This window comes from Lytechinus variegatus, chromosome 7 (assembly GCF_018143015.1).
Source record: "Lytechinus variegatus isolate NC3 chromosome 7, Lvar_3.0, whole genome shotgun sequence".
NCBI classification, from domain to species: domain Eukaryota; kingdom Metazoa; phylum Echinodermata; class Echinoidea; order Temnopleuroida; family Toxopneustidae; genus Lytechinus; species Lytechinus variegatus.
In genome coordinates this window covers 13,685,671-13,699,968 of record NC_054746.1, presented here as the reverse complement: position 1 = coordinate 13,699,968, position 14,298 = coordinate 13,685,671, and the positions used below count along the sequence as shown (strand labels likewise).

General features: G+C 37.0%; 1 protein-coding gene across 2 annotated transcripts; it reads right to left on the bottom strand.

Moving 5' to 3' along the window:
• Positions 1–2,318: 2,318 nt before the first annotated feature.
• On the bottom strand, positions 2,319–11,308 carry LOC121418487 (centriole, cilia and spindle-associated protein-like). 2 transcript variants are annotated; one of them, XM_041612392.1, is made up of 4 exons: positions 11,200–11,308; positions 9,305–9,700; positions 5,394–5,581; positions 2,319–3,917 (listed from the first exon to the last, which is right to left on the bottom strand). In XM_041612392.1, the coding sequence occupies exons 2-4, from the start codon at positions 9,663–9,665 to the stop codon at positions 3,702–3,704; spliced, it is 765 nt and encodes a 254-aa protein (XP_041468326.1). In that variant the 5' UTR covers positions 9,666–9,700; positions 11,200–11,308; the 3' UTR covers positions 2,319–3,701. The 2 variants fall into 2 exon arrangements, with proteins under 2 accessions (XP_041468326.1, XP_041468327.1); XM_041612393.1 differs by lacking the exon at positions 11,200–11,308 and adding an exon at positions 10,670–10,776.
• Positions 11,309–14,298: the final 2,990 nt, after the last annotated feature.

The following is a 14,298-nucleotide window of genomic DNA, read 5'->3' as shown; positions in this document are numbered from 1 at the left end:
CAAATTTGGGCGGCAAAATTGTTACAAAATGCTTGAATGTATCCGTTTTATTTCAGTTGGCTAAAAGTGCTAGGGAAATTTATGAGAAATGCTTCGCAGGGTAAGTTTGATTTCGCCCTTTCCCCTTGACACAGCGTGAAAACAAGCATTTCTGCGCAAACAGATTTCTGCGAGCTTTACAAAAATGGACAGTGCTCACTCAAGTGTAACATTCTGTCAAAACTTTTACTTTCATTGGATAGATGAGACCCAAACCCATAATTATATGTGAAAAAATTACCCATATGTTGTATATTTTTTAATTCCCAGGGCTTTTTCAAAGTGTAAACTTTTTTTTGATACGCACTGTAGAAATGGTGCATTTGTTATTATAACAAGTATTTACATGATGATGATGCACAGCATTTGTATAGCACCATATATCTGTCAAAGACATTCAAAGGCACATTTTTTGAGGAGCCAGCCAATCTGGGTTGCCTAGAAGGGCGCGCACACAGGGAGGTCTTTCTCCAGATATAACTGATTGGGGGAATGCAGGTGGACCACTTCACTGGGGTTTCCCCTTAAGTGGACCCTGGTTTTAAGACATTCTACTTTGTTGAAAACTGATTGGATCATGAACTACAGTCGAGTCAAAATCCAAGCAAGTAATGAAATTCACTGGTCTCCTACGAAAAATGGTAATAATGTGCATTTGTTGATCATTGATTTAAGGAAATGCATTGAAGGTGTGTGAAGTCAGAAAATACTCCACAGCATATCGAGACAGATACCATGATTTTATGCACAACTGATTTATGAAATCAGTAAAGCAGCTCCTTTTTGCCTGGAAAATTATTTTAACCAAAAAATAACTGATGTTTAATGAAGACTTGATGAGATAGTATATGTTTATAGTTTTAATTCTGTAATAAAGATATAAAATATGTGTAAATAATTGTGTTCATGGTTGCTTATTGTACATGCAGTCGCAAATATATATATATGTATCGCCGATTCCCTGTGCTCTTTTTCTATATTATGATCTGTCAACATTTTTCTTTGTCTTCATTAGTGGAGAATGTAAACCAATGTAGTTTTCTTTTCATTCAAAACAAGGATTGAGAATTTGTTTTCTTGTGAAATATATATATATTTTTTGATAGTTTATTTCCATCTTTCTCTGTAATTGCAGAAACTACCATGTAATGAATATGTTGGTGTGATTGTTGAATGAAAGCCGAGTAGAGAATACTTTGCCATGTAATAGTACCAGAGGAGAATGTATCCATGAATGAAATGAACATATTTGTTATATAAAATAAATGTTATAATAATGAAGAAAAAAGTTGTAATGTTATTTCTCTGTGTGAGATATGCACTAAAAGACTGTCTTGTGATTGCTTATTTGATTCAGTACAATGGCAGAAAAGCAGTAGGAGGCTTGTGCGTGCGGCTGGAATAAGGGCGTTTGTTAGCTCAAGCATGCATTACCCCAATTGTACGATGTGCGTCGTCCTGTCAGACAGGAGTGGAAACTGACGTAGGCATAAATCCCAAAGCCCTTCTACCAGCTAAGTGATGAAACAAAAACAGTATTATTTCAACAGTGCTGAATAAGCCCACAGCCACCCTATCTGAACAAAGGGTTTGATTTGTTGTATGGTTTATATCAATTTTCATATATTACATTGAAACTGCAGATGGATTAATGCAATGGAATGAAAAAGGGATTTTTGAAAAAAATTATTTGTCATATTCTCACTTTCTCTCACCCTCTCTCTGCTATCTCCTCCCCTCCCCACGCCTCTATCCCATTTGATTATTCTATCCATCCCACTCTCCCCTCTCTTTTCTTCTTTCCCTTCCTACGTTTCTATTCATCCCCATCTCCCACAGCCCCTCTAATTTTCACCTTGTATTTCTAGTACACTAAAATCATGTTATTGCAGCTCTGGGGGGCATTTCATGAAAGGACTTGTCGGACGTTTTATCCGACAAGTCCCATTTTATCCGTAACAGTACCTCTCAGCCAATGAACATTAGAGAAAGATGTCAGATCTGGCAACTTTCCTGGATTCTGATTGGTTGAGAAGCACTGTTACTATAGTAACTGTTGGATAAAACGGGGGCGTTTCATGAAAGGACTTGTCAGACATTTTATCCGACAAGTACCAGCCATTACTATGTTGGACAATCTGAAATTAGACTATCTGCTAGTAGAGTGAAATACTAAGAGTTTTCAGTAAAAGAGTTTGGCAAGTTGGCTTAGGGTTTGTAGAGTGAAAAAAGTTAACTATGAATATGTGTACATGGAAGAATGAAAAATAACTCATTTATTGGAGTAATAATTTTACTTTTAATATATACTTTGCCTAAATTTGAAGCATTCATGATACAGCTGCAATTCATATTACTAGTGCTGGGAGTAAATTTGGGAAGAAAAGTTGTAAAATAAGAAACAAAATAAAAATATGCAATTGCCCCACTTTCTCTCAAAGTATATACATATATAAAGATATAATCACATGTATTGTTAAAGAGAGGTTAGGAGGAAAACAAAATGGTGGTGGGAACAAGGACTTGTAAAGAGGATTTTGCAGTAAATAGAAATGCATCATGATCAACAGTTTCAGTAAGTTCTTCCGGACTTGTTAGTTACTGTGTTGTATTATATTTTTTAAAACAAATTTAGGTACTGTTTCTGCATTTGTATGACTGAAAACTTAGAAAAATTAATGTTTCTCATTAAATAAAAACACCATCAATCATCTTCATCCCAAATTATAAATATTGTAAAGTATTTACATATATGTATGGTCAAATAATAAAATATATATGGATATATATAAATGGGTGTCTTTATTTTGCATTCTTTATAAACTACTGAGTTGAGAATATATACATATCAGGCACTATTCAATATTTCCCTCAAGACAGTCAGAAGTTTGACTGATGCTCCTTGTACAATGTATCTCTTATATACTCTACAAATTCATATGTTTCTAAAGTAATCCTGATTGCAAGTGCTATGACAGGGATGTTTCATCAGCTAAAATCAATTTAACAGAATTCATACTGAAATCGATGAAACATGGACCTGGTTGTGCAAGTAATGCAGATAGATTGAAATGTTTCATCTATTCCCTTCAATATATAACTTTTGAATGTTTCTATGACAGAGAATGGATAAGTAGCAATGTGGATGCTTCACTGTAGTATTCTATCTTGGACATGTGTTTAGTCCTGAGAAGGGTCCACCCTAAATGGCTATTTCAACACATATGTTCTTCTTCTGAAAAAGCAAGGACAAACTTGCTGAAACATTGAGGTTTGGTGGTCCTTTCCAGGACCAAACACATGTCCAACAAAGAATATATTATCCCCTACTGAGGGGTAGGGGGCCTTATAGGAACCATGTTTGCACATGGAGTTTAAACATTGATCCCATCTTAGATTTTGGTGAACAAGAATTTGTCATGATCTCATCACCTAAATAGTGCCTCAAATATTTTGTTTTCATGATAGGGTGAAAAGTACACCCTTTCTTATGGCAATGATGGCAAATACCCTAACTGTACTTGTGTACATCAGTCAGAAGTGAAAATAACTTTATTACATGCTTTTGTGTCAGAGCAAGGAGTCTATCTCAATATGCCCCCACTCCATCTCCCACAGTATCCCCTATAAAAATTCCAATGTTCTAATATCACAATTTTTAATCATCTCCTGGCTGATCTCCTAGTCGTTTGAGATTGTGCCGTATAGTTTCTCTGGTATTCGGTCGTCCAAACCGTATCATCAGGGGGTGGGATGTTAAAGGCGGCGCGTAACCGTCTCATCTTCAGATTCTCCCGCCTCTTCTGCTCCTCGCGGTACTCGATGGCATACTGGTTTCTCCTCATCGCACGAAGGGCTGCTGGGAAGACTTGGGTGTTCTGTAAGACATCAAAGTCATAAAATTACTGAATTATCTTGTATTGTATATGTTTGATTTACATTAGAAAGCAAGACATGCTTCCAAAATTGAACCCTATAATATAAAAGCTTAGTGATTGCCCATGGGACTGATTTCTAAAATTGATTAATGATCAATAATAAGAGTCAGCCCCACTTTTAATTATTTATTTTTATCTGGGGCCTGGGCAATGGGGGGGGGCTCAGTAAAATCAAAATATATTTTTTTTATTATTTGTTTCACAATGACCATCATTGTCAATTACTCATATCTATATCATTATGAATTTATTCATGATTCATGTACCTGTCATCTTTTTGTGGGGGTGTCATGGTCTAGTGGTTAAGACTCTCATCTTTCAATTCGAGGGATGTGGGTTTGATTCCCAGCCATGGTGTGTTTTCCTTCAGCAAGAAATTTATCCACATTGTGCTGCACTCAACCGAGGTGAGGTAAATGGTTAACGGCAGGAAGTAATTCCTCAAGAAGCTGTGAGCATCGAAATAGGTAGACTAGCTTCGCCGGGATAATATAGGAGTGCCTTGAGCACTAACAAGGTGGATACATGCACTCTATATATATATCCTATATTATTTTCATTTCATTTATTTCATAACCTTGAAATAATAATGGCACATGTATCTCTCTTCACAGGTAACCCCAATCTTTGTAAATTCTACTTCTAATTAATTAAGTTAAGTCAATGTTAAGACAATGACAGCATCTATATAATCTGTTCCCCTGGGATTCAAATCAGTATTTACATCATGAACTTCCATGAACTACCATAAAATTATCACAAAGCAAGCTTCACCACCATGTACATCAGTTCAAGGTAAATCAAGGGTGATACAGGGTGACCGATAGCTCAACATCCATCTACTTGTGTGATTCTCTGGCATTCTTAAGTTACTTTATATAGGACTCTAGACATAGCAGTAGCTTCTAATGTTGAAATAACACTGGAACCACACATAAAAACACATTGTTTTGAATTTGAAAAAACAAACAACAAACACATATTTTCCAAATTACAGGTAGTTTCCTGTGGTATTGTGAACGAGTCTTTGTCAGACATCAAGTCAACTTTGCAGAAGTCAAATTCCAATTTGTTGAATATTTGCCCAGTACTGTGTCATTACTCCCAGTGGATTTGAATTATACTACAGTCACACCAACAAAACAAACTGAAGGGACCCATTTCATAAAGAGTTTGAACTGTTGTAACATTGCAATTATGGCAACAACCATGGAAACCTTGATTCTGATTGGCTGATGAGCCCTGTTACCATGGTAGTTGCCATAATGGCAAAGTTACAACAATTGTAAGTCCTTTATGAAACGGGTCCCTGAACGACCAAGCCTAATATGGTATTACCAATGACATACTACTGGTCGCTTTGGAGTTTGTTCGCTTGGTGTGACCGTTCCATTGGTAAAGTAAAACTGCACTCACGTCTCCATGTGCTGATGCTCTGACATTGAATGTCTTCTTGCATCCCATGTCTTTCTTGCTGTCGGCCCAACCAAAGGCAAGCAATGGTGGTCTTGTTCCTTCTGCTCCTCCCCCTCCTCGTACCCTCTCTAAGCTTGTCTTGGGGCGGGGTGTCGTCTCAGGTACCTGTCTTTCTCGTTTTGATATATCTGGGCGGATAAGAGAAAAGAGAGGTATTCGCACTTTATGATTGGAGAACCTACCTACCTTATCTTGAAAATATACATGTACTTAACATCAATGCTCTGTTTCATAAAGATAACAATCATAGTAAGTTTGACATTATGGTAGGCATCATAGAAACATTGACTTTGATTGGCTACTAAGCAATGCAGGGTTTCCATAATAACAGACTTACTATAACATGAGTCCTTTATAAAATTGGCCCATGGGGATTCATCAAGGCATTTTGATGGGGGGGGGGGGGGAGATGGGCAAGATTTTTTTTCACTACGCCTCCTGTGGCAATGCTCCTGCTTATCGCAGAAAAATGCATGAATAGATAGGCTGAAAGAGGAAATGTAAAGGCACTTTGACAACACTATTTCGTAAGGGCTGGGCCATAATTTCATGAGGAACTGCAAAGACCCAGCTCAGCTAAAGAATAAGAACTATTAAATTCTGATGAAAATACAAATAATTTTTTTATTATTTCTATTTTTTCTGACAATGTAACATAACATTATACTAATTTGCATGGCTAGCAGAAATAGAATAAGCATTAGTTTACACTGTCCATGAACTTGTAAGATGGACAAGGGGCAGAATTTTGTGCAGTCTATAAAAGAAAATGCATCAAAAGTATGTTCTGCTGAAAAAGTAACAATGAAAAATATTGAAATGGTTTACAATCAAATTTATACAAAAACATTCAAGGTACCCACAATGGAGGTATTTACAGATGTTATAGTCATGCTATGGTCATATTATATTGTTATCGGAGACATGAATTGTGATATGCTAAAGGAATCCAAATCATGGCAGACCACTAAATTTTATATTGTTAAATATCATGGAATCTTTCAATTGCAAACAACTTATTACGAAACCGACAAGGGTTGGTTCCTCTTCTGCTACCGCTGTTGATGTTATTTTCACTAACTGTGAATCAAGGTGTTCAATCAGTGGTGTTATTGAACTATCTATGTCTGATCATTATATGATCTATTGTGTATTTGGTAGATCTCCTTCTGAGTCTACTTGTGCACATAAGTATAAAACTTGTAGAAATTTCAATAAGTTTGACGAGCTTGCTTTTCAAATTGATGTGAGTAACATATCATGGGAGTCTGTATTCCAATTTACTGATCCGCAAGCAGCCTACGAATGTTTTATATCTTTGCTGTTAAATATCATTGATAAGCACGCCCCCTTACGTAAGCTTCGGGTGAAGCAAAAAGAGTCTCCATGGTTGAATAGGGATATCTTTAAGCAGATCCGTGAAAGAAATCGATTGAAAGCCAAGGCTAAACGGACTAATTCTTTGTCGGATTGGGTTGCGTATAAACGAGCCCGTAATCATGTTACTTCGTGCATTCGAGAAGCAAAACGTTCCTTTATCACAAAAAATGTTGAATCTGCAAATAAAAACAAAAAGATGATTTGGAAATCGCTCAGATACCTAGCACCCCAAAATAAGTCATCTTGTCAATTTCCACCCTTAGTATCTGATAATTCAGTGTTAAAGGGACGTGATTTAGCTAATGCTTTCAATGATTTCTTTACCGACATCGGCAAAAGACTCCAGGCTGAACATTTACCAGTGAATGATCTAAACGCAACAAAGTGTCAAACTTGCACTGTAAATGATTCTATTTTTAGCCTTGAAGTAGTAAACGATGATCAAGTCTGTAAAATAATAAGTAAGCTCCCTTGTAATAAAGCAACAGGGCCTGATAATGTACCCTCTAAAATGCTCAATTGTATATCTCGCTCAATTGCACCCCCTTTGACTTATATCATTAATCAGTCTATACTTTCAAGCACTGTCCCTAGTCAATGGAAGTTAGCGAGAGTTACACCAATTTTTAAAGGAGGTAGTAAATCATGTTTTGATAACTATCGTCCGATTTCCGTTATTTCAGTCTTGGGCAAAGTTATGGAAAAAGTAGTACACGACCAATTGATGCATTTTATAACTAAAAATAATATTCTAACTCCGTTTCAATCCGGCTTTAGACCAGAACACTCAACGCAAACTGCACTGATAAATGTAACTGATCAATGGCTTTCTTCAATTGACAAAGGGGAATTTACTGGCTTGGTTATGATTGATCTAAAAAAGGCCTTCGACACGGTGGACCATTCGATCCTGTTGGATAAAATGAAAATGTATGGATTTGACCATCACACCACTGAATGGTTTCAGAATTATTTATTTCAAAGACAACAGTTTACGTGTATTAATGGTATATCATCTTTTACAAGGCAGGTAAACTGCGGTGTGCCACAAGGCTCATCGTTAGGGCCCGTATTATTCTCATTATATATAAATGACCTACCTGATAAATTACACTGTAAAGTGTCTCTCTACGCGGACGATACATGTATATTTTATTCTTCAAAAAATCCCGAAGTCATAAATAATAAGCTGAATGAAGATTTATCAATTATTTCATCTTGGCTAAAAGATAACAAATTAATCATTAACACCACAAAATGTGAAACCATGTTTATTGGTTCAGCCCAGAGGCTTAAGAAAAATGAAACCGAACTTAATAAATGCAAAGTATGTATTGATGACTGTGAAATAAAAAGAGTTCGTGTTTGTAAATATTTAGGCATATATATTGACGAGTCTCTACTCTGGAACGATCATGTCCAGTCTCTATGTAAAAAAGTTATAAAAAGCCTATATCTCCTTAGAAGAATTCGTTACTACATTGATAAAAAAACTGCTCTTTTATATTACAAAAGTATCATCCAGTCTCAATTTGATTACTGTAGCACGGTTTGGGGTAACACGGGTAAAAACAATTCTAAACAACTCCAAATTTTGCAAAATAGGTCCCTTCGATCTGTTCTTAAAGTGGACCATATGTATCCCACTAAAGTATTATATAACACCCTAAAACTTGATAATCTTGAAGACCGTAGATCAAAACAGTTGGCTCTTTCTATGTATCGTGCCGTCTACAAACTTGCTCCTGATTATATTTGCAATACATTTTCCATTCGTAACACACCCTATAATACCAGATCTGGAAAAACCCAATTAAGGTTAACGCATCCAAAGACGAATTATGGTAAAAGATGCTTCGTCTACCGAGGTGCCCAAATATGGAACTCTATTGAAAAGAAAATCCCTCCTTGTATCACTATACATTCCTTTAAAACACATCTTAAAAACATGCTCATCCCCCCTCATCCTGATTATTGTTGTTAAAAGCTCCTGCATCATCCCCCCCCCTCATTTCAATCCCTAAGCCCCTGCTTGAGTTTAGTTTATCTTTAAGTTATTTCTCTATTGTTTTACATTAATTCCTTACTTTTAGTCCCCCTATTGTTTTTATATATATTTTGCTTTTATTATCATATTGTATTTTTTCGCCTTTCATTGTATGTTCTTATGATTTATGTCATATGATTTTGTGTTTTTGTAATTATCATGTTTGATTGTTTATTGTACATTTTTATTGTTGTGTGTATGGACCCCTACGAAAAACAGCATGTGCTGATAGGGTGTTCCATCCCACAAGTGGTAAATAAATAAATAAATAAAAAATATGGTCATATTTTTTCTTGATTAAAGGCATGACTTTCTCCATGCTTGCAATTTCCATAATTGCATTAAACAATTATGCATTTCATAAAGTTGTAAATATCGTAATTTCTATTGTGATCCTTAATTGATATTTATTTGGAATAATTACCTCTGGAGGATCCACTTCTCCTTCTCTTACTGCTCTTCCCATTGCCCCAATCTGGTGTCTGCACTTCTCTATCAGCCACACCCCTAGCAGCGATGGCTTCCCCCTCATTCACATGCCTGTTCCAATGGTCCTCTGGCATTGAACCCGCAGCTTGGACCTGCTCCGGTCTGTCGGCCCCTTCCTTTCTTCCATCTGCTCCTGTTTCACTCTCTGTGTCCCAGTCCCATTCTACAAAGTTGTGGTGGTGTTCCAGCTGCCTGCGGTAAGCCCTGTATGATACCTGTTGCCTGTAGTAGTCTTGGTATGTGTCCCAGGCGGGTTCCCGGTACTGGCGACCGTACTCACTGCGTCGGAATCCCATTCTATTAAATTCTATATCATGGATGACTCTAGTTTCTAAGAGAAAGAGAGTAAAAAGAATCAGTATGTAACTGTGTTACAAATTGATTCACATATTAGTACCACTGATCATCAGAGGCGTCGATCCTGGGGGGGGGGGGGGAGCGAACATATCGTTTTGCCCCCCAATAATTTGTATTCATGTTTGTAACTTTATGCCCGAAAACAAATTTTGTGTATTTTTATGCATGACATTAAATTATCTTGAATCTTGAACCACTACCAACAAAACAGAATGTATGCAGACTACATGACTGTAGACCACATAACACTGACAAGCTCTGGAGGCAAGGGATGCCACAGCCTTTCAGCTTTCCACTGGAAACTATGTCCCAGCAGTTCTGTAGAATTTGGGATGTAACAAAACTGGGAAAAATGGAAATTATGAACACCAATTATAAATAGCAGAGTATGATAATTAAGTATGAGAGAACTTTGCGAGACACGACAAAACGGAAAGCTGCCATATTATAGCCATGAGGTAAATGCAATTCCATGACTTTTCCATGACGTTTCACAAATTTTCCAAATTCCCTGACTTTTCCGTCACTTTCCAGGACCACAAATTTTTCCAGGATTTTCCATGACCGTGGGAACCCTGTAAAATTCACCCCTACAAACCTGACAATCTGATTTCACCCTCTAAGTTATGGATTTCCTAGGGAAATCCATCTCGGTGTGTGTAGGTCTTGCTGTAGACAGCTGGCAGCCGTCTGTTTCGAGGAGTTGTTTTAACATTTTTTTTTTTTTATTTCTCCTCGTACACAGACGGCTCGCTATCGTGCAGCCACCATTAGGGGACTTGCAATGCAAAATCCCCCCGTCGGGGCTCTTCAATTTTTGTCTTTAATGAATAAAAATTTTGAAAATCAACGCGACCAAAATGCATATTTATATTCCCTCTTGGCATTAATTGCCCCAAAACGGAGAAAAATGAAGTTAAAAGGAACAAAAACAGTGACTTACCTCCGCTGTCGCACAAATTCACTTCCCGTTTTTATCCGATCTTAAGTACATAAACATATGGCCATTGAGTCCCCTGTACAGATCGCGCTAGAACTTTGGTCTCTGTATTTGGTGAGTGAAGCCAACGGAGTTCAGCTGAACAACCAACAAAACAGAGACCGAAGCTTTTGGTCTAGTCTCGCTGCAGCTTCTATGGAACGAGTGTCAAGGCTCCATCTTGAAGAAGTATAGGTATGTCAAAATATTTAAAAAACATCATCATGAAGTCCTCAAGACTAGGCAAAGCTAAAAAAGGCAAAAGCGGGGCGCCAGCCCCGCGGCTGCCGCCGGAGCCGAGCTTCGAAATGACGCCAACGCAGCTCCAGTGCAGTGCCGCGCCGGTGGCTCAAATTTCGGCCAAAGTCATCTGCACATTCTACTAAAAAAAGATGAAGATAACATGTAATCCGTTGAATTTCAGATGGTACACAATTGAATTAGTTTTTCACCAATAAATTATCATAGGATTTTAAAAACTTGAGTGAACTTACAAACTATCAGCGAGTTGTCCTTGAATTTCGTTCCCGGATTTCGTTCGCATCGGATCCACTCGTACTCGTTCGCGTTTGAATCATGCGAATTAGTTTTGTTGGTGTCACGTGATTTAGTTTTGTTTGTATCACGTGATTTAAAGGTACGAGAACGGCTAACAGCTGCTGTCTTGTGAGTACGAGTGTATACAAATAAGCACAGAGGCAGAGGTTTTACCGAAAAGAAAAGGGTAAAGGGAATGAAAGAAATATACCCGGAAATATATCATTTTGAATGTAATGTAATCTGCCAGAAGAGCGACGTAATGATATAAATAGGGGCACATCATAATTATTCTGCAGACACAGCCCTTTGCATGGTTTTGCACATGCAGCTAGTGCACAATCAACAATGCAGAGTATGAAGTTATTTCTTATTTTTAGTGAAACAGACACAGTTCGATTTTGAAATCTAGTCCCCACAAACGTTCTCCTAAAGATGGTTTGTCAACATAACCTTTAATACCTGGACCCATTATAAAACCAGGAAAATACGAGGGCGGTGGGGGTAGCCCCCCCCCAAAAAAAAAAAATCCCCCAAAAGAAAAGGGAATGAGGAGGAGAAATATATATTATACAAAAAGCGAATGGAAAAAAGAGAAAAACGGTGGTTCTGCATGAGTTTCCTACTATTTTGTTCTAAAAAACAATAAAAACCCGAACGAGACGTCTTCTTTCTCACTCAGAAAAGAATTTAAGGAAGGAAGGAAAGAAAGAATTATAATAAAAGAAATTATAAATAAGGAAAGCCAGATTTTTTTTCTACTTTTTGATGCAAATTTAATGTAGGGTGCATGCAGGCTCTAACATGCTTTGGATCAAGGAATTCGGGGGGGGGGGGTTGAAGTCAAATAAAACAACTGATCGGCCTATATCATAAACGCGAAGAGCGAGCTGACTTTTTAAAGGATAAGTCCACCCTAACAAAACGTTGATTTTTGTAAAAAGGGAAAATCCAACAAGCATAACACTGAAAATTTCATCAAAATCGGAGGTAAAATAAGAAAATTATGCTATTTTAAAGCTTCACTTAATTTCACAAAACAGTAATTTGTGTGAACATCCCGGTCGGTATGCAAAATAATGATCTGATCGCATCACTCACTCACTATTTCTTTTGTATCTTATTATATGAAATATTCTAATTTTCTCCTCATTGTCGTGTGAAACAGAGTTTTATTTCTTCTTGAACATCTGGAATTACCATTGTTTAAGTGCAGTCAATTAAGTTGGTCCTTACACCAAATCTGTAAAAAAAATGAAATAATTCAAACAATAAAAATAAAGAGGTAGTGAGCGAGGGACATCATCGACTCTGTCATTTGCATGTGGATAATTATTGAGCATATAATTGTGAAAAATAGACAACATTTTAAAATGTCATTGAATTGAATTCATTTATTTTCCATTAAAAACATGTAAAATAAAATATACAATCATTACAAAGTATATAGAAATGAGACATTATTTATACAAATGACGTGTATTCGTTTTATTTATATACGTATTAGGAAAATTGGATGCCCATGGAAGCAGTATGCTTGTATGGGTTGGGTCACCCAGGAAATATATGAATCATTAATGATAGAATACATAATGCAGTTATATGGAATACTAAGTGGATAAAACTTATATCAACGATAATGATAACTTTCTATTTTACATCCAATTTTGATGAAATTTTCAGCTTTATGCTTGTCCGATTCAAATCAACATTTTTTTTTTTTGGGGGGGGGATGGACTTGACCTTTAATAATGATCATTATACTGACCTGAAAGGAGGACATTTCAAGCATTTTGAAAGCAAGTTTGAATTCATGAAAACTAAATAAAATATGCAAGGGCGATGTTTGAGCTATTTCATTATTTCTGAAAAAGGGGACATTTCAAGCATCTTTTGAATTCATGAATGCAGGGTGCATGAGTTCGGATATGAACCTTGCGAGTCTAAAAGTACATTACTAAACAATGTAATATACGAGCTCGAATTGAGACATTTGGTAATATTGATATAAAACAGGATAATTCTAAGCAATATTACTGTATAGCCTATACCTGTATACCAGGTATGAATACCGATATACGTAAATTACTAAACAATAATAGAAGCGCGATCAGCCATTTAATTTGATAAAATAGGCCTGTGACTTGACAGGGAAATATTTAAGCGAAAGAAATAATTGTATTTTTATTCCTCTCCTTTTATTATTTGTTTTTCTATTTAGAAAGTGAGGCATTTCAAGCGCCGTCTGAATTCATGTACAACAGTGGTGTAATGAGGAAAAACATTTGAGGGGGCTGGTAATGGTGATGCCCAAAATGCCGGTATTAAAAAATGCGAGCGAGCCAAAATTGTGACAATTTATATTACAAAAACACAGTTTTTTGATAGATTTTGACACAATATTTCGATAATATTCTCTCTTTTTTCTTCTCTTGGTCGTGATTTTTTTTTTGTGTGGGGGGGGGGGGGGGCAAGCCCTTACGCTATACTGATGAACAGGATTAGTATACCATCGACCATTGAATGAATAAAAAATAGGCCAATAAAAAAATTGCACACCTAGTTACCAAAAATATACATTTATTTGAATGCAGGGTAAACAGGGGCGGATCCAGGATTTTGAAATAGGGGGGGCGCCAGCGGCGAGGGAGCGAAGCGACCGAGCGGGGGGGGGAGGGTGTGGGAGGGGGGATACCCCCCTCCCACGGCAAGGACTTTTTCAAAAAATCATGTCCAAAAGTCGTATTTTGAGAGCACCTTTAGAAGAAAAATGCACACTTAAATCACTGTAACACATCAGGGAGGGGGAAATCTGTCTTCCACCAACCTCCTTGGTCAGATGGATTTGGGTTTACGCGCATATCATCGGCAGAGATCGGGGGGGGGGGGGCGGGGGACGTGTTCTCCCTCAAATATTTCGGGGGAGGTCGTCCCCCCTAGATTTTTAAAACTATTTTTTTTCGATTTTGCTGGCAAATTTTTTTAAAGATATATTGTAATCAGCAAACCTATAGATTATCAAACATTAAAAATGGGGTAAGGGGGGGGGGGTTAAT

Bases quoted from the DNA above. Each gene is read 5' to 3' on its own strand.
- LOC121418487 (XM_041612392.1), bottom strand. From the start codon at position 9,665: ATGGGATTCCGACGCAGTGAGTACGGTCGCCAGTACCGGGAACCCGCC. The intron at 5,582-9,304 runs GTAATTATTCCA...TTATCCGCCCAG, and splicing joins GAGAAGTGGATCCTCCAGAG to ATATATCAAAACGAGAAAGA. The intron at 3,918-5,393 runs GTGAGTGCAGTT...GATGTCTTACAG, and splicing joins GAGCATCAGCACATGGAGAC to AACACCCAAGTCTTCCCAGC.